Below are 25000 nucleotides of genomic sequence, written 5' to 3' on the forward strand. Positions count from 1 at the left end.
CAAAATTAGCAGGGCGTGGTGGTGCATGCCTGTAATCCCAGCTAGTTGGGAGGCTGAGGTAGGAGAATCACTTGAACCAGGGAGGTGGAGTTTGCAGTAAGCCTAGAGAGAACCACTGCACTCCAGCCTGCACGACAGAGCAAGACTCTGTGTCAATAAATAAATAAATGAATAAACAAATATAAATAGCAGGACAAAATAGTAAATACGTAATGATTATAATTATAGCAAATAAACTAGACACATAAATATGATTTAAGGAAAATAATAGTAAATGAATAGTTGTTATTGCTGTGATTGTGGAATTTGAGTAATTGTTATTCTTTTTTGTTTTGTTTTGTTTTTTGTTTTTGTTTTGAGACAGAGTTTCGCTCTTATTGCCCAGGATGGAGTGCAATGGAGCAATCTCGGCTCATCACAACCTCTGCCTCCTGAGTTCAAGTGATTTTCCTGCCTCAGCCTCCCACGTAGCTGGGATTATAGGCATGTGCCACCACACCTGGTTAATTTTGTATTTTTAGTAGAGATGGGATTTCTCCATGTTGGTCAGGCTGGTCTCGAACTCCTGACCTCAGGTGACCTACCCACCACGACTCCCCAAAGTGCTGGGATTACAAGCGTGAGCCACCGTGTCCGGTCTGTTATTCTTTTATATCCTGCGCTTACTATAGTATGGCTGTATAACTGAGGCAGGAACTGTTCGCTATCTACCCAACATGTACTCTCTCCTTCCTTCCTATAAAGGTAGCATTGATTGTCTTTGGGAAGGTAAAACCATTCCAAGATTTTCTTGTATGTGATTCATTTCTGGGTAATGAGCTACAAAAGAAAGTCATGGGTATGCTTCTGCTTCTAGAATTTTTATTTATTTATTTTATGTATTTATTTATTTATTTTGATAGAGAATCTTGCTCTGTCACAGAAGCTGGAGTGGAATGCAGTAGCGTGATCTCAGCTCACTGCAACCTCTGTCTCCTGGGTTCAAGCAGTTCTCATGTCTCAGCCTCCCGAGTAGCTGGAATTACAGGCGCCCACCACCACACCTGGCTAATTTTTGTATTTTTCGTAGAGCCGGAGTTTTGCCATGTTGGCCAGGCTGGTGTCGAACTCCCAACCTAAAGTTGATCTGCCCACCTCGGCCTCCCGAAGTGCTGCTGGAATTACAGGCATGAGCCACTGCGCCCAGCCTAGAATTTTTTAAAATTTTTATTATTGTATTTTTTTTTAAGAGGGAAGTTCAGCTGATATGTCCCTTTGGACTTCCATACTTTTTTCTTCATTTGGAATGTGGCTGCAAAGCCTACAGATGCAACCGCCTTTCTGTGACCACGAAGCACCAAGCCTCAGGCTGTTGGACTTCACTTCCAAATGAAGGAGAGGAAAGATGCAAAGATCCCCGGGCTTTGCAGCTCTGGATTTATTTTTGTGTGAGATGAGTAACCTCTGTTTGCTTAAGTTATGGCTCATTGGGTTTTCTGTTATTCACAGCCAAATACAACTCTAACTGATAACGTTACTTCTATAATCAAAATAAAATTAAAGAAGAAAACTTGTCTGATTCCATTCTGTGACTAAAGAAGGTTTCTTCCTTTGTTTTTTTTTTTTGTTTTTTTTTTTTGCTCTCGTTGCCCAGGCTGGAGTGCTATGACGCGATTTCGGCTCACTGCAACCTCCGCCTCCCAGATTCAAGCACTTCTCCCAGCTAATTTTGTATTTTTAGTACATACGGGGTTTCTCCATGTTGGTCAGACTGGTCTCAAACTCCTGAACTCAGGTGATCCACCCACCTTAGCCTCCCAAACTGCTGGGATTACAGGCCTGAGCCACTGCGCCCAGCCTGGTTTCTGTTCTTCTAAGCTCTGCTCACACTCTCCTTTCACCAGTCCTTTCTAATCCTTACCCTCCTTTCTTTCTTTGTCTAGCAAACTACTACTCAACCTTCAAAAGTCCGCTTAAGACCGGAAACAGAGGCTCACGCCTGTATCCCAGCACTTTGGCAGGCCAAGGTGGGCAGATCATCTGAGGTCAGGAGTTCGAGACCAGCCTGGGCAACAGGGTGAAACCTCATCTCTACAAAAATACAAAAATTAGCCAGGAGAGGTGGCATGTGCCTGTAGTCCCAGCTACTCAGGAGGCTGAGGCAGGAGAATCGCTTGAACCTGAGAGGTGGAGGCTGCAGTGAGCCAAGATTGTACCACTGTACTCTAGCCTGGGTGACAGAGCGAGACTCCCTCTTAAAAGCAAACAACAACAACAAAAAAAAACTTCAACTCAAATGTTGATGCTACACTCTACAAAGTCTTTCCGAAACTTTCCCTCAAACAGATTCATCATCATTGTGCCCATGGTGTTTTGTCTGTGATTCTGTGATAGCACGTTTTACACTTGACTATGTTTGCCTATTTCCTTGGTATCTCCTCCACTGAACTGTGAGCAACATGTGAGCAACTGGAGGGTAGAAGCCACGTTTCATACTTGCTCCCTTCAAGGCAGCTGGCATACCACTAAGTATATAGTAGGTACACAATAAATGTTTTCTGGAATGAGTAAACACAAGAATTAAAAAACAATGTCAGCCGGAAGCATTGACTCATACCTGTAATCCCAGCACTTTGGGAGGCTGAGGTGGGTGGATCATGAGGTCAGGAGTTCGAGACCAGCCTGGCCAATATGGTGAAACCCCATGTCTACTAAAAATACAAAACATTAGCCCGGTGTGGTGGTACGTACCTGTAGTCCCAGCTACTCCGGAGGCTGAAGCAGGAGAATCGCTTGAACCTGGGAGGCAGAGGTTGCAGTGAGCCAAGGTCATGCCACTACACTCCAGCCTGGGCAACAGAGTGAGACTCTGTCTCAAAAAAAAAAAAAAAAAAAAAAAAGATGTCTATATGTTTAAACCAAACATTGTCCTCCCCTTCCTAGGTTGACTCCTGTTTTCTCTTCACCTCTGTTTGTTCGTCTGTTTTTAACTGGAAAAAGAATAGTTGACGAGTTGGAAGTTAGGGAATGTCTCACAGTGTCACCTAGGCTGGAGTGTAGTGGTGCAATCACAGCTCACTGCAGCCTCACTCTCCTGGGTTCAAGTGATCCTCCCACCTCAGCCTCCCAAGTAGCTGGTACCACAGTTGTCTGTCACCATGCCCAGCTAATTTTTAACTTTTTTGTAGAGACAAGTTCTCTGCATGTTAACCAGGCTGCTCTGGAACTCCTGGGCTCAGGCAGTCTTCCACCTCAGTCTCCCAAAATATTGAGACTATAGGGCCGGGCATGGTGTCATGCCTGTAATCCCAGCACTTTGGGAGGCCAAGGTGGGCAGATCTCTTGAGGCCAGAAGTTCCATACCAGCCTGGCCAACATGGCAAAACCCCGTCTCTACAAAAAATACCAAAAAAATTAGCCAGGTGTGGTGGCACACGTCTGTAGTCCCAGCTACTAGGGAGGCTGAAGCAAGAGAATTGCTTAAACCTAGGAGGCAGAGATTGCAGTGAGCCAAGATCATGCCACTGCATTCCAGCCTGGGTGATAGTGAGACTCCCTCTCAAAAAAAAAAAAAGAAAAAAAAAAAGGGGGATTATAGATGTGAGCCACTGCACCCAGCCTTGGATCATTTTAATCTAGGTGGGAATGGGGGGTGGATTTGAAGTTACGTTTTGTTGAAAGTAGGAAAGAAGTTGAGACATATAGGAAGTAAATTAGGGCAGGAAGTTCAGAATTAAGAACAAGAATCTCTCAGTCTCTCCTATGCTAAATCATAATTTGTCATGGCCTAAGGCAGGGTGACTTTAGCAGACGTAGCCCAACTCTGAGTCCCAGTGCTGAGGGCTGAGTCCCAGTTCCACTTATACGTTGTTGGATATTGAGGAGACAGGTCACTTACACCCGCCTTTTAAGCCACAGTTTCTTTCTCTGAGAAAGAATAGTAATACTCGCCTCCCCAACTCACAGAACTGTTATGAGGATCAAAGTGATCAGACTTGTGCATAAGAATTGCTGTGACACCCAAAAAAATGTGAATCATGTCGCTTTTATTACATGTAGGAAAAATGTGATTCATGTTTGGTGAAAAGTTCAATGAATGAATGGATGAGCCCAGCTTGCTAATCACCTTATTTTGATACAAGACAGGAACAACCTCATCTATCATATTTTAATCAAAGGGTAAATGCAGGAATGACTTCATCTTTGGGTTTATATAAAACATAACCAACATATACAACATCACCATTATGAAGCAAGCTCTTTCCCTATTAAACAGCTGATGCTTAGACTTTCTTCACATGGGACAAAACCTTTTATTCCACTATTAGAGATATGACTTCAAATGCACTATGCCTGAATAAGGTACCATTGAGACTTAAATCACACTAACATATATATGACTATTTCATTTTTTAAAGTATAGTTTAAGGGGAACTAAGGGGAAAATGAGTTTGGTTTGTTTCGCCTTTTTGTTTTAAATTTTACCAGGAAAGTGTATTTTGTTATCTGTACTGCCAAAGAGGTGAATAATTGTATAAACTAGAGGCCAGTCACCACCGCTATGGTGGGCTATAAAAGGTCTCTTTCCCTCTTTCTTCCATCTTCCTACCCTTGAAATTTTGGATCTCCTGCTTAATTTGACAGGGCAGATAACTTCGACATTGATTTGAGGTTAAAAATAAAACGCACAGACGACATAACCCCTAAATTATAGATGAACAAAAATCTTGGAAGAACACTGGAATAGATCACAGGGAATTGTATTAATTTCTACCGAGATAGCAAAGCCAATATCTGTGACTAATCCGCTCTTGCTATGATCAAAATAGTCATCACAAGCACCATAATGAAAAAAATCCACATGAAGAATCGGTCTATGACTTTCGCCACCTTCTTCCATTCACTCCCTTTGGAATTGGTGGCCTTGTGGTCTTTGAGGCACTTGGCGATGTACTCAATATTCCTCGTCAGCACTTTGTACTGTGCACAGTAACTCTCGGCCTCCTGAGGGTTCTCACCCTGGCAGCCCAGGTCGTTCTTTAAGCGTTTGTTCATGTCCTTCTTTCTGGAAAGGTCTTTGTTCCTGGCTGTTTTCAGGTTAGACTCTGGGAGTTGGCTATAAACTTTCGTGAGGTGGTCCCGCTCTCTACTGTGGTGCGGGCTGAGGCAGCTCTCACCCACGTCATAGACAAACAAGACCCTGGACATGTATTTCAGGATGACCACCCTGGCCCAGTGTGGCACCGGCCGGGCCTCGGCCCCACAGAAGTGGATATTCATCACCATGATGGTCAAGGCAGTGGAGGCCGTGATCAGGGCCATCGTAGCTATGTAGTATTTACCTGGAATTAAAATAGCAACAGTAACTGAATTTGCTTTAAAATAGTCGTCATACAGCCATGAGTCACTTAACAACAGGGATACATTCTGAGAAAGGTATTGGTCATTAGGTGATTTTGCTGTTGTGTGAACATCATAGAGTGTACGTACACAGACCTAGATGGTATGGCCTTCTACACACCTCGGTTGCACGGTATAGCCTGTTGCTGAGGCTACAAATCTGTGCAGCATGTTACTGTGTTGAATACCACAGGCAATTGTACACATGATTATCAAACGGTAAGTATTTGTGTGTCTAAACATGTCTAAACATAGAAAAGATAAAGTGAAAATTGACATTATAATCTTATGGGACCATTGTTGTATACACGGTCTGTCATTTACCAAAACATTGTTATGAGGCACGTGACTGTATTTGGCCTAAAAAGAAACAAACACCCTCTCTAAGGAGGTGTTATACCCTAGGGGTTACTAGTATAGACTTTTTTCTTTTTTTTTTTGAGACAAAGTCTCGCTCTGTCGCCCACGCTGGAGTGCAGTGGTGTAATCTCGGCTCACTACAACCTCTGCCTCCCAGGTTCAAGCAATTCCCTGCCTCAGCCTCCCAAGTAGCTGGGATTACAGGAGCCTGCCACCACGCCCAGCTAATTTTTGTATTTTTAGTAGAGCGGGGGGTTTCGCCATCTTGGCCAGGCTGGTCTCGAACTCCTGACCTCGAGTGATCTGCCTACCCCGGCCTCCCAAAATGCTAGGATTACAGGCCTGAGCCACCGCACCCAGCTGTAGTATAGACTTTTGAATCTGACTTCCTGGATTCAAATCCCAGCTTTATTATTCCCTGGACTTTTGGCCTTCAGCAAGGCATATAATCCTGCTAAGCCTCAGTTTCCTGCTCTGTAAAGTGGGTGTAGTAATAATATCTAACTTGCAGGAATATGAGAAGGCTTAATTGAGACGATACATGTGAAGTTCTCAGCACTGTTCCTGGCTTGAAATTAAAAAGTTTGGAAATGTTTCCTGAGATCATGAGGTGAAAAATTTTTCCACACTCAATGAACAAACAACTAATGAACTTGACCAGTTCTCAGAATTGTCTTCAGAGCTCATTAATATGAAAGCCAATTGTTACTGGGTAAGAAAGGAGACTGTATCACTATCAGCCTTCAAAATGTGATTATATAAAGCACATGTTGATGAAAAAGTGAAATTAAGGAAGGAAACAATTAAGATAAGGCTACAAATTTATGAAATATAGAACAAAAAGCCAAGAAGATGAACAAAACCAAAAGCAAAGTTTTGAAAAAGTAATAAAATTGATGAACCTTTGATAAGACCACTTACAGGATAGAGAGAGAAATAGAGAAAGGGAAAGAGAGAGAGAAGATGGAAAAGACTTATACAATAGTACAATATTATAAATAACTGTGTAGTCAGGCGTGGTGGCTCACACCTGTAATCCCACCACTTTGGGAATCCCAGCACTTTGAGAGGCCGAGGTGGGTGGATCACTTGAAGTCAGGAGTCGGAGACCAGCCTGGCCAACATGGTGAAACCCCGTCTCTACTAAAAATATAAAAAACATCAGCTGGGTGTGGTGGCAGGTGCCTGTAATCCCAGCTACTCAGGAGGCTGAGGCAGGAGAATCACTTGAATTCAGGAGGCGAAGCTAGCAGTGAGCCGAGATTATGCCACTGCACTCCAGTCTGGGCAACAGAGCTAGACTATGTCTCAAAAAACAAAAATAAAAATAGCTGTATAATAACATATTTGATAATCTAGATGAAACTGCTGGAAAAATGTCAGATGTCAAAATTAGTGCAAGAATAAAGAACACTTTAATAGAAATGGGAATCAATCAAGCACCATCCCCCCACCAAAGGCTCTAGGACCAAAAAGAATTTATAGGTGAGTTTTACCAAACTCTCAAGGAACAAATAATTCCCATCTTATGCAACCAGAAATAGAAAAAGAGGGAAAACTGCCCAGTTCATTTTGTGAAGTCCATTTGACCTGATTCCAAAAGTGACAAGAAAAGAAATATTAAAGCCATTTCACTAATCGACATATTTGAGAAACTTCTACAAAATATTAGCTAACTGAATCCAACAGTGTCTTAAAAGGATAATGTATCATAAGAAAGGAGTTTGGTCCAGTTATACAAAAGAGTTCAACATCAGAAGACTTATTGATGTAATTTATGACACTGATGAGAAAAAGACAAAACTCACATTATTATCTTAACAGATGAAGACAAAGTATTTGATATTGTTTATCATCTACTTATTATTTGTCAAAAACTCTGAGTTAATATATGAGACATTTCTTAAAACGGTAAAGGCCATGGGCCAGAAACCTATATCAAGGGCTACATTTGATGCAGAAAACTTAAGCATATTTCTGTAATATTGTGAACATATTCCATGGGTGCTATGAATAACAAATTATAATTGTTAAATAAATGTTCTCAAGATCTGTGTGCACTTTTCCTAAAAAGATAAATTTCAGCCAGTTGCGGTGACTCACACCTGTAATTCCAGCACTTTGGGAGGTCAAGGTGGGAGGATAACTTGAGCCCAGGAGTTCAAGACCAGCCTAGCCAACATAGTGAGACCCTATCTTTTTACTTTTTTTCTACATATATATTATTTTGAGACAAAGTCTCACTCTATCGCCCAGGTTGGAGCGCAGTGGTGCAATCTTGGCTCACTGCAACCTTCACCTCCCGGATTCAAGTGATTCTCCTGTCTCAGCCTCCCAAGTAACTGGGATTACAGGCACGCATCACCATGCCCAGCTAATTCTTTTTATAGAGACGGGGTCTCACCATGTTGGCCAGGCTGGTCTTGAACTCCTGACCTCAGGTGATCTGCCTGCCTCGGCCTCCCAAAGTGCTAGGATTATAGGCATGAGCTACCATGCCCAGACTTCATTTTTAAATAATAAAAATAAATTAAAATAAAATTTAAAAATATAAATTTAATTTTTAAAATATAAATACCATATTTTCATAAAAACATAACCAGCAATTCCTGTGAGACATCTGTCTTTAGCAATTGTGCCAGCTTGCTAGATAATGTCACTGCCCAAGAAGAGAGTGGGACCGTCCCATGATCTTTCCTCGAACAAGGCTATGATCATCACTGCCAATCATTTCTGCCTCAGGACAGGTAATAAAATGCCAATACATCTCCTTTTTATTAGAGGACAAAAAGCCTTGTGTTTAATTCTGAAAAAGAGGGCTGTGTGTATGTGTGTAGTGTGTGTGTGTGTGTGTGTGTGTGTGTGTATTTTGCAAGGAGAGACATAAAAAGGAAGATATCTCCAAATGGAGAAGTCACTGTAGTATCATCTCAATATTGGGTAATTGGACTCAGTAAAGAGTAAAACGGCAAGGCAACGTCTCTTGATATTGGACTCTAAGTTCCTTGGTGTTCTAAAATTTCTCCTTATTGCTTACTTTAAGGAACTCAAACTTAGATCTAGCTTGATTCTGGTAAGCATCTGTTACAACAGCAAGTCCTTGAGATGGAGATGTTGGATCTCAAGGGTATTGGAGGCAGAAAGTAGACGTTAAAGGAGATAGGAAAGCCCTCAGAACAAGCTAGGCAAGGATAGGGGAGGCAGGGGTGGTACCCTCAGTCTGCGCTTCAGTCCTTGGAGGGACATTTCATTATTGTAGATTTTTGAAAATTTAGTCTGCTTTGGAATCACCTCAGATTCCCAAATCTTGGCCAAGTTGCTAAATCAAACTCTCCGGGTGTAGGAACTTGCATTTTAATAAGCTCTTCCACTGCTATTATACCCAATGAAGATGAAATTTTTCTGTTAAGGGTAGACGTCAGGCTTAAAAAGCACATTTTTCTGCCATGTTTGCCACTCTTCCCAAGAAGAAAGCCCTTGTCACATGAAATGATAACAATAGTCACTGTTTATTCAGTACTTACCATATGCCAGGGCATGCACTAAGCAGTGACACAGAAGGAAGTGATCACACAAATTTTGCAGATGATGAAGCAGAGACTAAGAGAACAAGTAACTTGCCTAAGTTTGATCAAGGAGTGAACAGTGAACTGTGAAGTCAGCATTCAAATGCAGGTTTCTTTGACTTCAAAATCAGGTTTCAACCTCTGAGTCAGTGGATTTCAGACTTAAACGGAGAATGCATCAGAATCACTCAGAAGGCTTGTTAAAACAGGACGCCAGGGCCTTATCTCCAGAATGTCTGATTCAGTAGGCTTAGGGTGGGCCCTGAGGTTTTGTGTTTCTCTAAGTTCCCAGGTGATGCTGACGCTGTACATCTGGGGACCACCACTTTGAGAACCACTGCTCTAAAGTGTAATGCTTTTCATTGCTCTTTTGTGTAAACCCAGAGACCATAAGACCAGTTTTGATTCCAAAAGCCTTATCTATATTGAAAGATGCTAACTGCAACCACCAGAAAAATTCGAGACAGTCTGTATTGAGTCTGAAATTGGCTCCATTGTTTCAAGTTTAAAGGCACACACACAACCTTAAAGGCATGACCCCAGGCACTATAAAGCTGGGCTTGAAGTGGAAGACACTTAAACTCACCTATCAGGGGGACATTTTCTGAGGCCGGCATGATTTCTGCTACCATTAGTTGAAATACAGTCATGGCCAACAGGATGGTCACTCCCAGGGAGACCTTTTCTCCAGAGGCTGCTGGGAGATAAAAACTCAGAGGAGCCAGAAAAGATATGAGGACACATGGGATGAGGAGGTTGACGATATAGAATGAGGACCTCCTCTTCAGAAGGAGGGTGAATGTGACATCCGGGTAAGGCTCAGAGCAGCAGCCATAGGAGATCACATTCTTCACAGCAGGCATGCCATGGACCTCCCATTCCACATCTTCAATGAAGTCAGAGAGATCTCCGCTGTCCAGGGCGTTGAATATGTCTACCTGATTGCCATTGTAGGTCCAGGAACCAAAAGTCAGGTTGCACTGCTGGTTGTCAAAAGGGAAGTAAGTGACATCCACCACACAGGAGCTTTTGGTGATGGCCGGTGCATCCCAGGTGATCAGCCCATCATACCGCAGGACCACATTGGTGTTCACAGGCTCTGAAGATTCATCATCAGCCCTGGAGGTCAGATGAGGAAAACGAAAGCCACATGCTAGGAGAACTTGCCACCTTCCTTACCCCAGACAGCTCACTGTGCCCATCACTTCAGTGTTTGCGCCATGGAACACCATTTTCCCTGTGATTGTGGCTCGGGAGTCTGGAATCAACTCAATTTGTCCTTCTCCTCCGTCTCCTGTAACTAGTCAGGGCCAAGTTCTCTTGGAGTCTTCCTTTAAAGCATCTCTGCTCTCTATCCCTTCCTGTCCATTCCCAGTGCCACTTTTCTTGGTCCAGGTGTAATGATTTGAACACACAGACAAAAAGTAGGCCTGTCGATACTAAAATCTGCTTACTTGATTTGTTAACTTTAGGCACAAGAATATTAAAATAAGCTTTTTATGGCTATTATAAAAGCTATACATGTTTATTTGTAGCCTTTGGAAAACTCAGAGGAACAAATGTCGTTCACCCATAACTTTAGAGATAGTCACTTATTCCAGATATATCTTCTTTTGCTTTATCAATATTTATGCCTTGTATTTTGGGGTACAGAATTTCTATTTTTCTCTAGGGAATTACTCTTTCTCCATTGCCATTGCAAGGCAGAGGAAATGTTGGTCAAGGTGCCCCAGTGTCCCTGGCCAAAGGACGGCTGGGTGGCCCAGGCTTGGTCCAACAGATTCACCCTTTCCAGAGTTTAGGTCTTAAGCAGAGTGATCCAGAGACCAAAAACATCACCCTAGTGATGGCTCCCTATTCAGAAAAAAATAGACAGTCCCTCTTGTCTTGAACGCTAGAGCAGCCTTGGTTCTGTCCTTTCCAAGAGTTGGTTGTTTACTTTTTCCTTTATTTAAATGAGATGTGCCACATCCTTCTAACAAATTCCTATTTCACAAGGTTGCCAAAGTCAGTTTCTGATGCTTATAACCAAAGAGTCTTAATTGGTACATTTCTGTTAACATTTGGGTGCATTTTTTTTGCAGTCTTCCTTACAATTTTTTCCCTGCAAAGTATATTTTAGCTAAATATAATGTGGTATTCTGGTTTGGATCCTGGAACAGAAAAAGTACATTCACGGAAAAACCGGTAAAATCTGAATAAAGTAGTTTAGTCAATAACATTGTATTTATTTTGATAAGTATATTATGGTTATGTAAGAGGTAACATTAGGGGAAACTGCGTGAAGGGTATAAGGGAATTCTGCACTATCTTTGCAACTTTTCTATAAATCTAAAAATTATCCTCCAATTTAAAGTCAACTTGCAAAAAATAAAAAGGAAAAAAAAGATGAAACAAAATTTTAAAAAATACATAGTCATCTGTTCATACTCTTCTACAACATTCTTTTCATGTCTAAATAGCATTCTATTATATTCCACTATATTAGATACACCATAGTTATTTAACCAATCTACTGAGGCTTGATATTATGGTTGGTTCCAGTTTTTGTATTTATAAGCAATGCTGCAGTGGACATCTCTGTAGCTGAGTCTTTACATTTATCCACTGACCCTTTCCTTAGGTTAAATTGCTGGAAAAGGATGTGCTGGGTCAGAACAGGCATGTTTTTGGAGGGGGTAAGGGATAAAAGACTACATATTGGCACAGTGTACACTACTCGGTGACAAGCACACTAAAATCTCAGATTTCACACTATACAATTCATCCATGTAAGTAAAAAACACTTGTACCTCAAAAGCTATTAAAATAAAAAATATATTGGCTGGGCATGGTGCTCATACCTGTAATCCCAGCACTTTGGGAGGCCGATCACTTGAGGCCAGGAGTTTGAGACCTGCCTGGCCAGCATGGCAAAACCCCGTCTCTACCAAAAAAGTACAAAAATTAGCCAGGCATGGTGGCACACGCCTGTAGTCCCAGCTACTCGGGAGGCTGAGGCAAGAGAATTGCTTGAACCTGGGAGGCGGAGGTTGTAGTGAGTCAAGATTGCACCACTGCACTCCAGCCTGGGTGACAGAATGAGACTTTGTCTCAATAACAGCAAAAAAAAAAATAAAATAAAATTAATGCATGTCTATATATATTTTTTAAAGAACAGACATGTTTTTAATTTTTCCACTCATTAGAAATTGGGTGCCACAATATTAACTCTAATCTACTGAGGAGGAGGAGGAGGTATGGACTGAGTTAACTCCATCCCAAGGGGATCTTTAATTGTGAGTGTTTGTGAAGATAACAAAATAAATTTTTTGAAAATGCCTGAGGCTCCCTCCTGTAACAGTGAGAAATGTGTACAGTTAGCTATCTGAGGAGTGAGAACTAGACCCGAACTGAGAACATGCTCACCCATCCTACTTCCTTGGTGCAAGAGGAGAGATCTGGGGATCAGAGAGAATCTGCGTGGGGCTAGGATAATTGCGCTGGGCAGGGTCCCTGTAGGAAATAGATGGCCTACTCCAATTAGATAAACTGAGGAGAGTTTAAGAAAGGGACTGTTCACAAAGCTATGGATACGATGCAGAGAAACCATTCCTGGACATGAAGAGGTGAGGAGAAAGTGCAGTTACCAGAACCTGGAAGGAAAGATTTGCATGAAGAGGGTCACCATGATAGGACTGATGACTTTCCTTCAGGGAACACATCCAGGCAAAGATAACCTCCCAGGAAGAGAGCGAGGGAATATACACGCTAACCTCACTCTCTCTTCTCCCTGCAGTTGCCCACTGGTGCTCCACATTGGCCAAACCCAACCCCAAGCCAAAGGGCAAGGGAACCTGCTGACCAAAAACATCACCCCAGCGACTTTGGAGCAGGTTGTGGGGTTTTTTGTTTGTTTTTGTTGTTGTTGTTGTTGTTGCTGTTGTTGTTTGTTTGTTTGAGACGGAGTCTCGTTCTTGTCACCCAGGCTGGAGTACAGTGGCGCCATCTCAGCTAATTGCAACCTCCACCTCCTGGGTTCAAGCGATTCTCCTGCCTTAGCCTCTTGAGTAGCTGGGATTACAGGTGCCCGCCACCACGCCTGGCTAATTTTTGTACTTTTAGTAGAGACGGAGTTTCACCATGTTGGCCAGGCTGGTCTTGAACTCCTGACCTCAGGTGACCCACCCGCCTCAGCCTCCCAGAATGCTGGGATTACAGGCATGAGCCACCACGCCTGGCTGTTTTTTTTTTTGTTGTTGTTGTTTGTTTGTTTGTTGGCCAGGCTGGTCTTGAACTCCTGACCTCAGGTGACCCACCCGCCTCAGCCTCCCAGAATGCTGGGATTACAGGCGTGAGCCACCACGCCTGGCTGTTTTTTTTGTTGTTGTTGTTGTTTGTTTGTTTGTTTGTTTTTTGAGACGGGGTCTCACCCTGTTGCCCAGGCTTTAGTGCAGTGGTACAATCTTGGTTCACTGCAACCTCCACCTCCCAGGTTCAAGTGATTCTCCTGCCCCAGCCTCCCGAGTAGCTAGGATTATAGGTGTGCACCACCACGTCCAACTAATTTTTGTATTTTTAGTAGAAACAGTGTTTCACCATTTTTACCAGGCTGATCTCAAACCCCAACCTCAGATAATCTGCCTGCTGTGGCCTCCCAAAGTGCTAGTTTCACAGGTGTGAGCCACCATGCCCAGCTTTGAGTAGTTTAAATACATTATATTAAAATATATATATTTTTTGTAGAGACAATGTCTCACTATGTTGCCCAGCCTGATCTTGAGCTCCTGGCCTCATACAATCCTCCTGCATTGGCTTCCCAAAGTGCTCGATTATGGGTAGGAGCCACCGTGCCCAGCCAAGACATTATTATTTAATCACTTCATGACCAATATCTTATTGTTTATCTCCCTGGTTTTTTTTATCATATCACAGCTCAAAACTTGCAGTGGCTTCCTATAGCCCACACAATACTTCTACGTAGACCTCCTCAGTTTAGTGTTCTAGATATTCCATGATCTATTCCCACCTCACTTTCTAGTTGTGTGCCTTCTGCTGGTCTCCTTCACTCCCACTCCACCAATTAAGACTGAAATCCCAACAAACCCTGTGAGTTTCTCTTACTTAAACTCTTTCTTCAACTCATAATGGTCCCCCTTTTCTGCATGTAGCAGTCTAACACATCCTTCAAGACTCTGCTCAGAGGCCACCTCTGTGAAGCCTTCCCTGCCTCTCCAATCAGATATCTTTCCATCCTTGAAGGGCCACAGCACTTTACTTCTGTGTTTTAAGACACTTGCATTTTTACCTTGCATTATAGTTTTTACATACATAGCTTATTAGATTGTTCCTTGAGGTCAGAGATTGGGTCTTAAAATGCTCATTTACTTCTCATAAAAATATCATGGAGATTTGAGTTCAGAACCTGATTCAGGTTTCATAACCTTAGGTGGGTTATATCTCTGTCACTCACCTGTAAAAGTGGGCATTATAATGCCTTAAGGTTTCTTTTTAGTTTTTATATTAAACAAACTATGTACATTAACTTCTATTGCTGCTGTAGCAAACTACAACAAACCTAAACCTAATGTCTTTTGTTCTTTTTCTGTTTTTCTTGAGATGGCATCTCACTGTGTCGCCCAGGCTGGAGTGCAGTGGTGCCATCTTGGCTCACTGAAACCTCTGTCTCCTGGATTCAAGCAATTCTCCTGCTTCAGCCTCCAGAGTAGCTGGGATTACAGGCTCCCACCACCATGCCTGGCTAATTTTTTTGTATTTTTAGTAGAGACGGGATCTCGCCATGTTGGCCAGGCTGGTCTCAAACTCCTGACCTCAAGTGATCCACCCACCTCAGCCTCTCAAAGTCTTGGGATTACAGGCATAAGCCACCGAGTGCACTCCCTAATGTCTTAAAACAATACAAATTTAGCATCTTAACAATTCTAGAGGTCAGAAATCCTAAAACCTCACAGAATATTTACATTGCTTTCCTCTTACCTTCCCTTTCCTCAGCTCCTCAGTGGCCTTCAGGCAGTGATATGGTTTGGCTGTGTCCCCACCCAAATCTCATCTTGAAGTGTAGCTCCCAGAATTCCCACATGTTGCGGGAGGGACATGGTGGGAGGTAATTGAATCATGGGGGCGGGTTTTTCCTGTGCTGATCTTGTGACAGCGAATACGTCTCATGAGATCTGATGGTTTTATAAAGGGGAGTTCCCCTGCACAAGCTCTCTTGCCTGCCACCATGTAAGATGTGACTTTGCTCCCCATTCACCTTCAGCCATGATTGTGACGGCTCCCCAGCCATGTGAACTGAGAGTCCATTAAACCTCTTCCCTTTATAAATTATCCAGTCTTGGGCATGTCTTTATTAGCAACATGAAAACAGACCAATACAGGCAGCCCTTTCTTCTCTTCTGTATCTGATCAAAGACTGAGCTAACTTTAGTTGTTTTGCAATTGAGCAAAAACGACTTTCCCAGCCTTGACTGTAAGAAGCCCATTCCTGGGAACTGGAGAGGAGTAGGTTGGTGAATGAGGGAGCAGGGAGAGTTGCCCAGTGTTTTCAGTCCCCAGAGTGCCTGGAACCTCAGCGTAGACTTGTCTGTTTACTCAGTCCCAGGATCCCTTCCTCGTTCCATCTCCAATGTCTCTGTCTTTCACATATTCACTTTTCCTTCCTTTCCTTATCAAAAAGAAGTTCCTGCCTCTCTCTTGCTGGCTAACTTCCCTTCCAGTCCTGTGAGTCCTCTCCTTCCATGCCTCCTTCAGGATTTTGCTTCCCTTGGTCCCTCTTCTTCTCTCTGGCCCCTCTAGCCACTTTCCAACTCTGTTCGCAAGTCTCTCCTGCCAAATTCCTTTTCTCCCTGGCCCTTCTACCTCTCTCATCTCCTTCCATACACTGCTTTCAAAAGTAACTGATACCTGCTGTTGTCCCGTTTCCTCTTGCTTTTATTTCTTGACTCCTGCATTTTGATGTCTTTCCGACAAGTACAACTAGGCAAATCTCAAGACTTCTCCTAAGTCTTCATCTTCTTTAACTCTTCCCAAACATTGGGATTATGTGTTGTTCCTAGACATCCTCTCTTCCCTTGGTTTTCATGACATGACTCTCTCAGTTCTCCTTCTACCTCTTTAACCACTAATTCTAAGTTTCCTCTGTAAATTCCTTAAATGTAGTGGTTTTTTCAACTTTATCGTCAGCCATTTTCTTTCCTTCCAGGAGTAGTTCTATAGGACTTTAAGGGCTTTTGGCATCTCCGTCAGCCCTGACCATTTCTCCAGGTTTCAGATTTGCCTCTGCAATCTCATTATTGGACACTTCCTTAGGGATTTTTCTTTGGTTCCCCAAACAGAATATCAAATTCATCCTCTTTTTTTCCAAACCTGTTTCTCCTCCCCCTCTTTTATTTCCAGTCTCATTTGGAAGTCTTGACATTCTCTAAATCATCTTATATGGCTAAGGATAGCTACATAAGCTGGCCTTAAAGCTAAATTCTAGACAAATTCTTTTGAATACAATAGGGCACCCAGTTCCTCACCAGGTCTAAAATCCAACCATTAAAACTGCTCATTAAAATCCAACCACTGGGGCCAGGCATGGTGGCTCATGCCTATAATCCCAGCACTTTAGAAGGCCAAGGTAGGAGGATTGCTTGAGCCCAGGAATTTAAGATCAGCCTGGACAACAGGCAATATAGTGAGACCTCATCTCTATAAAAATTTTTGTAAAAATTAGCTGGGTGTTGTAGTGCATACCTGTAGTCCCAGCTACTCAGGAGACTGAAGTGAGAGGATCACTTTGTTCCCCATGGAAGGTCTCAACTACAGGTGATCCATGTTCTTGACATTTTGAACAAAGAATTGGACAAAATGCACAAATAAAGCAATGAAAATACAGAACAATGAAAGAAACAATAAACTCTCAGATTTATTGAAATGAAACTATACTCCACAGAGTGGGTGTGGGCTCAAGTAAGCAGCTCAAGACTACAGGTTACAAAATCTTCTGGGTTTTAAGTACCCTCTAGAGGTTTCCCATTGGTTGCACCCTATGTAAATAAAAACTTGGCCCACAACCAATTGGAGGCTGAAGTGAAGTTACACCCTATGCAGATGAAGATGTGATCTACAACCAATCAGAGACTGAAGTGAAGTTATAACTCATGCAATGAAGACTTGGTCTGTGACCAATTGGAAGCTGAAGTGAAGGCTCCCTGTCTCCAGACCCTATTGAGGAGAATACTGTCTCAACTTGAGCCCAGGAGGTCAAGGCTGCAGTAAGCTACGATCACACCACTGCACTGTAGCCTAGGTGACAGAGCAAACCACCGGCCCCCGCCAAAAAGAACTTGACCATGAAAACCCTGCCATAATGAATTCAAATTTAAAATTTCTGTAATCTGATTTTACCTAATCTAAAAATGTCAGTGGCCTTATACTAGCCACTACACTAACCATATGCTAATACTAAACATTCCCATCAGAACTTTGAGCCCCAATTCATTAATTTCTCTATTGATTTACTGAAAGAGCCAGTATCTACGTGAACTGTTACATTGCTAAAAAGCTCACTATTTCTTGGAACAATTCGTTGCCGAAGTTATTAGGGAAATTTTTTTTTTTTTTTTGGGAGCTTATCTTCCCTTTGGCTTCTACCGATTGTCTTGGGTTTTGTCTTCTGGAACATTGTTCTCTTTTTTCCACCCTACTTTCTCTCTGATTGCCTAAGGTAACCATCATCAAGTCTTCAAGGTTTCTCTCTTCCAAACTAAGCATCAGCAAATTCAACTGTTCTTCTGTGAAGTGGCATCCAGGCCCATCTCCTTCCTGATCACTCCCTACCAGTCTAGCCCCATGGATTTGGGCACGAACAGTGACTCTAGATGCAAAGCATCTTCCTTCCTGGGTGTCCTTACTACACTGGACTGATTCACTTACCCCCTACCCCTATTTCTCCTTCTTGCCACAACTCAGGAAGCCCATTGTGTTGCCTATGACATTCTCTACCTGCTTCTGAGAAGCAGTGATATTGTATCTGGCATCAGTAGATTCTACAGAGTCAGAGATTCAGCTAGAAGGACTGAGCTCAGGGAAATAGTCATGATTAAGGGCCCTTCTTTGCCAGATCCTGTAACACTCTTCCGTTTTCATTTCAGTTTGTTAAAGGCATGAAGATGTCATCCAACCATAGCTCTGTTTAGAGGTTCTTCTACACAGCAAAACTCTGAGAAGTTTTACTGAGAAGGAGAAGGCAAAGGAGAAGAGAGGAGCAGAAACAGAATTGTCCATGACAAGAGCACAGAGATGACTAAAGAGTCAACCAGAGGAACAAAAAAGAGATGATGAACCAGTGTGGTGAAAGGCTCTGTGTAAAGGAGTGGGGAGTGGGGAAGGGAGAATGAGGACAGAACTGACCAAAGCCACAGTAGGCTTGTTTGAGCTCATGAGTACATAACTGGCTTCTCTAATAAGGGAGCAGTGGAGTCAGCTTAACTTAGGGTGCCTTGTAAGCTTGCAAAGAAGCATTTCAGTAAGACATGGTCACCGCCTCAGCCAATCAAAACAGGAGGGAGAGGAGAACCACCGTTCTGTTTGATTTCTGGAGAGAATTTTTAGAACTTACAGAATGCTTGCCGGCACAGCAGCTCATGCCTTTAACCCCAGCACTTTGGGAGGCCAAGCTGGGTGGATCGCTTGAGCCCAGGAGTTCAGAACCAGCCTGGGCAACATGGTGAGACTCTGTCTCTACTAATAAAAAATAGCTGGGCATGGTGGCATGCACCTGTAGTCCCAGCTACTCAGGAGGCTGAGGTGGGAGAATAACCTGATCCTGGGAAGTTGAGGCTGTAGTGAGCCATGATTACACCACTGCACTCCAATGTGGGTGATAGGAGTGAGAGCTCGTCTTAAAAAAAAAAAGGAACTTACAGAATGCTATAAGAGATCATCTGTGTCAATGAAATTATCTTTCTTTTTCTTTTCTTTTCTTTTTTTTTTTTTTTTTTTTGCGATGGAGTCTCACTCTTGTCACCCAGGTTGGAGTGCAGTGGTGCAATCTCGGCTCACTGCAACCCCTGCCTCCCAGGTTTAAGTGATTTTCCTTCCTCAGCCTCCCAAGTAGCTGGGATTACAGGCGCCTGCCACCACACCCAGCTGATTTTTTAATTTTTAGTAGAGACAGGATTTCACCATGTTAGCCAGGCTGGTCTTGAACTACTGACCTCAAGTGATCCACCTGCCTTGGCCTCCCAAAGTTCTGGGATTACAGGGGTGAGCCCCCACACCCTGCCTATATCAATGAAATTATCAGATATTACTCTCCTGCACTGTGCAGACTAGAGAGTGGTAATGGACAATGTGGCTTGTTTTCTTGCTCTGTGTGTGTGTGTGTGTGTGTGTGTGTGTGTGAGAGAGAGAGAGAGAGAGAGAGAGACAGAGAGAGAGAGACAGAGAGAGTGAGCACAGGCAGAGAGTGTAAACTGGAGGAATAAAGCTCAGGACTTGAATGTTATCTTCCTGTTATCTTCTTTGGGAAGGGATACAGACCACTCAGAGTGGGGAACGGACAGAAAGAACAGGGCTATGATTCCAGAGGTCATGACCCTTAGATGAGCTCTCTGAGTAAGGAGAGACTAAAATCCAGGCTGCAACCCACCCGTGTTGCTTCCTTAAAGGAAATCCATGCCCACTGGAAGCCTCCACCCAGGGGAGCCCCCAAGCTGCCCTCATTCACATACTTCTGAGCCACAGAGGAACTTTCCCACTCCACAGAAACTTGGGTCCAGAACAAAAAGAGAGAGAAGCTCCTTCGACAACAGGTAGGGCCACTGAGCTTGAACTGTGACCAGAGATCTGGTATTTTTCTCAAAATGCTGCCCATGGACCCACAGTACCTACGTCTTCCGGAGCTTGTGGAAATGCAGAATCACAGGCCTGCCCCATACCCGTGGAATCACAATCTGTATTTTAACAAACTCCCTGGGCGATTCATATGCACCTTCCAGCTTGCGAAACATAAATCTTACCTACCCATTGTACAAGGCCCCTTGCTCCGAGACCGGGAAAAGGTCACTTTGTATCCTGTAAACTGGTTCATCCTCCACTCCACACAAAACCCCAAATCCACAGGTCAGTTTCTAGATGGCCCATTCCAGTTTAATTAATTACTGACACATGATCTTGGATGGTGAATGTCACTGTTAAGGGTTGAACTGTGTCCCTGAAAAATTCCCATATTGAAGTCTTAGCCCCCAACACTCAGAATGTGACTTGATTTGAGAATAGCAAGATGGAAGATGTAATCAATTAGGTTAAGATGAAGTCATGCTGGAGTAGGGTGGGCATCTAACCCAATATGACTGGTGTCCTTATATAAAAGGGAAATTTGGACACGGAACACACAGGAGAACACCATATGAAGATGAAGGCAGAGCTCAGAGTGACGCTCTACAATGCTAGGAACACCAAAGACTGCCAGCAAACCACCACTAGCTAGAAGAGAGGCCCGGAACAGATCCTCCCTCACAGTCCTCAGTGGAAACCATGCTGTCAACACCTGCATCTCAGGTGTCTCAACTCCAGAACTGTGAGACAACACGTTTGTGTTAAGTCACCTAATTTGTGCCACTCTGTTACGGCAAAGTTAGTCCTCGCAAACTAACGCAGCCTCCACTTTCCCACCGGAAAAAGGGGCATGTAGATTGATGGTTTCCTTCCAGCTCTAAGCTTTTATGACATATTATTTCCTGATCTAAGATTCTATGACCCTTATTTCAGGAGTCCTAGGAACATGGATTAATATTTAATTTCATGCATGTTTTAAACATTCCTTTTTCATTATGTTTAAATTCTATGAAATCAACACACTCGTGCCTGAAAAGCCTCAGTTCTGAGCTGCACTTACTTGTTATATAAGACGATGTCCGGCCTCCACACGAGGTCACTGGGGATCCTGATGGAGTCTAGGCCATCGTACTGATCTCGGTCCCACGTGAGATAGGCATCGTGCCAGATTTGGCGGATCCACAAATAGGCGGTCAGAATTTGGTTTCTTTCATCCTGCACAATGAATGCAGATGTAACTTTACCTAGCAGACACTTGAAATGTCTTCCATTGATAGGACACTTGTTTTTCACAATAGGAATTTCACAAACACTCATCAATTTTCAATAAGTAAGTGAGAGCTTTATTCTTTATTTATTCTATCCCCTTGATTGACAACCAAGATCATTCTTTTCCTCCTAGATTTAGTGTTCAGAATGTAAAGTGGACAAATATTTAAGTCTTGATATCTTTGCACGGATCAACTGCCCGTATTTCCTGAAAATTGATTAATGAATGACGTACTTGAAAGCAAAAGTCAGGAAATAACAATGTGCAGAAGGAAAATCTTTCAAGTTTCATAACATTGTGTGATTAAATATAGATAAGCACTAATAAGCTATGCCATCTTAAAACACTACCTTTTTTTAAAAAAATTGAGATTGGCCGGGCGTGGTGGCTCATGCTTGTAATCCCAGCACTTTGGGAGGCCGAGGCGGGCAGATCACGAGGTCAGGAGATCGAGACTATCCTGGCTAACACGGCGAAACCTCATCTACTAAAAATACAAAAAAAATAGCTGGGCATGGTGGCGGGCACCTGTAGTCCCAGCTACTCAGGAGGCTGAGGCAGGAGAATGGCGTGAACCCGGGAGGCAGAGCCTGCAGTAAGCCAAGACTGCACCCCTGCACTCCAGCCTGGGCAACAGAGTGAGACTCTGCCTGCCCCCCCTCAAAAAAAAGATTGAGATTAAATTCACATTAAAACTCACCATTTTAATCATTTTAGAAGGGAACAATGCACTGACTTCCAGTATATTCACAATGTTGTGCAACCATCACCACTGCCTAATTCAAGAGCATTTCTTCCCTCCCGCAAAGAAACCCCATAATCATTAAGAACTCACTGGCCATTTTCCCCTTCCTCCCCGCAGACCCTGGCAACCTCTATGCTGTTTTCTGTATCTACGGATTTACCTAGTTTGGACATTTTATATAAATGGCAGCATACAGTATGTAACCCCACCATTTCTTAGGTTTTCTAAGACTGTTACGGTTAATGACCAGGATTAGGTAACATTTCGTGAAATTAATTAGTTTTGTAGAAAGCTTCCTTTTCCCAGCGTTCTCTTCTCCCACCAGCTTGCATACGGAGCTATCATTCCCTCAAATTCCCAGTTAAGACATTCTCTTCAGAAAGCATGGTTGTTTATCCTCTAAGAATCATTCCACAGAGTCAGCACCATGTGTTACTCACCATATCCTTAATCTGAGAGAGCGTAATCTGCAGTGTGACATTCAGGACTTTATCTGTATCTTCCACTGGACGAAGAGCATTGGAATAATCTTCAAAAAGGTCATTAAACAACTTCTGAGCATATTTTCCATCTGCTGTCTCCACAGCTACTCAACAAGAGGGATCTGGATCAACCTTCAGAGTGTTGTATGTATTTCAAGACAAAGAACACAAGACTGAGGTCTAAAATGGGGGATGGCCCAGCACTGGCAAGGGACAAGCTTTGGGTGAATGGATGAGTTGTTTTTCTGGCATGTTCTACCAAGGTCAGAGGCAATAGGAAGCACGGAGCCCTTCCACGCCGTGGAATCATCTGTTTTGTCTTCCCTGCCCTGCCCCACCTCCCACCAAAGCAATAGCCCCAGATGAGACAAGATGGTTACATGTCACCAGCTGCTCACCTCTCAGTCTGGAAGCAGCAAAGTAAATCCAGCAAAAGGAGATGCAGGAATGGGACCAGTTCATCTTTTTCCTGAGCCTCTATAATAAAGTCTCGGTCAGGCAGCGTGGTCTTCCACTTCTCCCTGTGAATACGAAAGATCTGGGCACAAGGAGCCCACACTGCCACAGCCTTATGGCAGCAGCTGGAGAGCTCAGGCTTGCATTGCACGCAGGACCTAGATTCTGAGATCCAGGCCTGCCCTCCCTCCCCTCCAGTAATTTGAGACTGGCAACTCCAGTGGCTGAGATGCCGGGAACCCAGGGTGCGTTAGGTCCAACAGTGCTGTTCTGGGGGGCCATCTCTGTTGAGGGTCCCCAGCCACCCTCAGCAGAAACAACCAGACAGAAGAGGAGGTCGATGCAGGCAGCAGGTGTATGCCTGACACCCCAGAGACTCCATCTAAGCAGAATGGGAGCTTTCTACACCCACCATGAGCAGATTCAGCCTGAGTCTGGGGACTAAGGGAAGCCTAAGGGATTGAGCCATGGGACGGCTGTCCAGAAAGACTCTATGCGCTTTTAGCAGCATTTGAAGAGGGAAAGAGACACGGTTCTATGATCTTCAGAATATATTGGCATTTTGGTTTTTTCTCTACCTCAGCTTCTGATCCCTCCCGCAGCTGTCCCTCTGGGCACGGATCTTGCCTAGTAAATGTTTGTGAGTATATGTGTGAGGTGGTGTGCTGGATGGGTGGATATTCACCCGCTTAAGAAGCAGCAACACTGTGAGTTGGATTTGGACTTGACCCCTTGGGTTCGACTGCTAGCCCAAACCCTGACGAGCTCTATTATTCTGGATAAGTCACCAAACCTCTCTGAGCCTTCCAGAACTACAGACTGGGGAAAATAATATTTCCTCTCTCTAGAGCTACTGAGATATCTGTATGTGAAAGCACTTTCTAAATATCAGTAATTTTCATCTTTGATCAGCTTTGCAGATCCAGAATTTCTATGTTTACCAAGTCACACAGGATTTACCAGCTCAAAAACAAAAAATGAAAAACTGGCTCAAAGGCTGACCAAATCAGCATGAGAATAATAACTAATGGTGATACTACTAATGATGATACCCTTTGCATTTGAATGCTACTTCATATAAAATTTCAGTCGTCTCTCATATGTGATATAATTTTACTCCTTTAGAAAAATGTCAATTTTCAATTGCTCCTTAGTCTGTAAACTCATGTCTGCCCATCCTATTGCCTGGAGAATCTGCTTTGGAAAACCGTATTAAGATAATTTGGTTGCCTGGAATCGGAGCGAGGAAATTGGATAGCTCTGTTTCATCGGGTTACAGCCGCCTGATGAGTCACCCCATCCCTCTTCGGGAATGTATCCTTTGAGTGGAACAGACACTCAAGCCAACGGCAAAGTGTTTCTTAATTGCCTGTCCCCTTGTGTTGATTGTGAAGACATTATTTTTCTGACGTCCCTAGTCTGACTCATTCATCAAATGACACAGTTCCGGGTGCCCATGCTCAGTCCTCCTTCAACAAACCATCCGTTTTGGAATCTCAGAGGTGGAAGGTACTTTTGAAATTGAGTTTAATGCCTCACTTCCATATGAGGAAACTGAGGCCCAGGGATGCAGAGTGGCTTCCCTCCAGATCGGCCAGAGACAGGATCCAGGCCACCTGCCCCAATCCACAGTGCTCCCCGCACCGTTAACAATGCATCTCTTCCTTCTCATCGTCTTTCATCAATATGGCTTTTGATGCCAGCTGGGTGGTGACTTCTTTGTGTGTAGAGGATCTTTACCTTATATATCTTTGATTCCTTACAGCACTCATAGGGTTGAATTGTAGTTAACAGAGGGCCTACCTTGAATGGTGTCCCTTCCCTTCCTATCCCACTCGCCTCCTTTCAGGGGCTCTTCTCCTCTCAGGGACCTCTTTTAGGTTGAAGTTGCTGAGAACCTTTGCCCATTGGGGTCCAG

At 43.4% G+C, this 25000-nt stretch overlaps 1 protein-coding gene across 1 annotated transcript; it reads right to left on the reverse strand.

Moving 5' to 3' along the window:
• Positions 1-4094: 4094 nt before the first annotated feature.
• CHRNA9 (cholinergic receptor, nicotinic, alpha 9 (neuronal)) lies at positions 4095-23232 on the reverse strand. The gene is made up of 5 exons (XM_011949071.1): positions 23025-23232; positions 22585-22730; positions 21190-21344; positions 9892-10424; positions 4095-5321 (listed from the first exon to the last, which is right to left on the reverse strand). The coding sequence occupies exons 1-5, from the start codon at positions 23086-23088 to the stop codon at positions 4780-4782; spliced, it is 1440 nt and encodes a 479-aa protein (XP_011804461.1). The 5' UTR covers positions 23089-23232; the 3' UTR covers positions 4095-4779.
• Positions 23233-25000: the final 1768 nt, after the last annotated feature.

Source organism: Colobus angolensis, unplaced genomic scaffold (assembly GCF_000951035.1).
Source record: "Colobus angolensis palliatus isolate OR3802 unplaced genomic scaffold, Cang.pa_1.0 Scaffold29, whole genome shotgun sequence".
Lineage (NCBI taxonomy): Eukaryota > Metazoa > Chordata > Mammalia > Primates > Cercopithecidae > Colobus > Colobus angolensis.

Excerpts from the sequence above, each read along its gene's own strand:
- CHRNA9 (XM_011949071.1), bottom strand. The coding sequence starts at position 23,088 with ATGAACTGGTCCCATTCCTGCATCTCCTTTTGCTGGATTTACTTTGCT. Across the intron at positions 22,731-23,024 it reads TGCTGCTTCCAGACTGAGAG|CTGTGGAGACAGCAGATGGA; the intron begins GTGAGCAGCTGG and ends CTTGTTGAGTAG. Across the intron at positions 10,425-21,189 it reads GACATCGTCTTATATAACAA|GGCTGATGATGAATCTTCAG; the intron begins GTAAGTGCAGCT and ends TCTGACCTCCAG.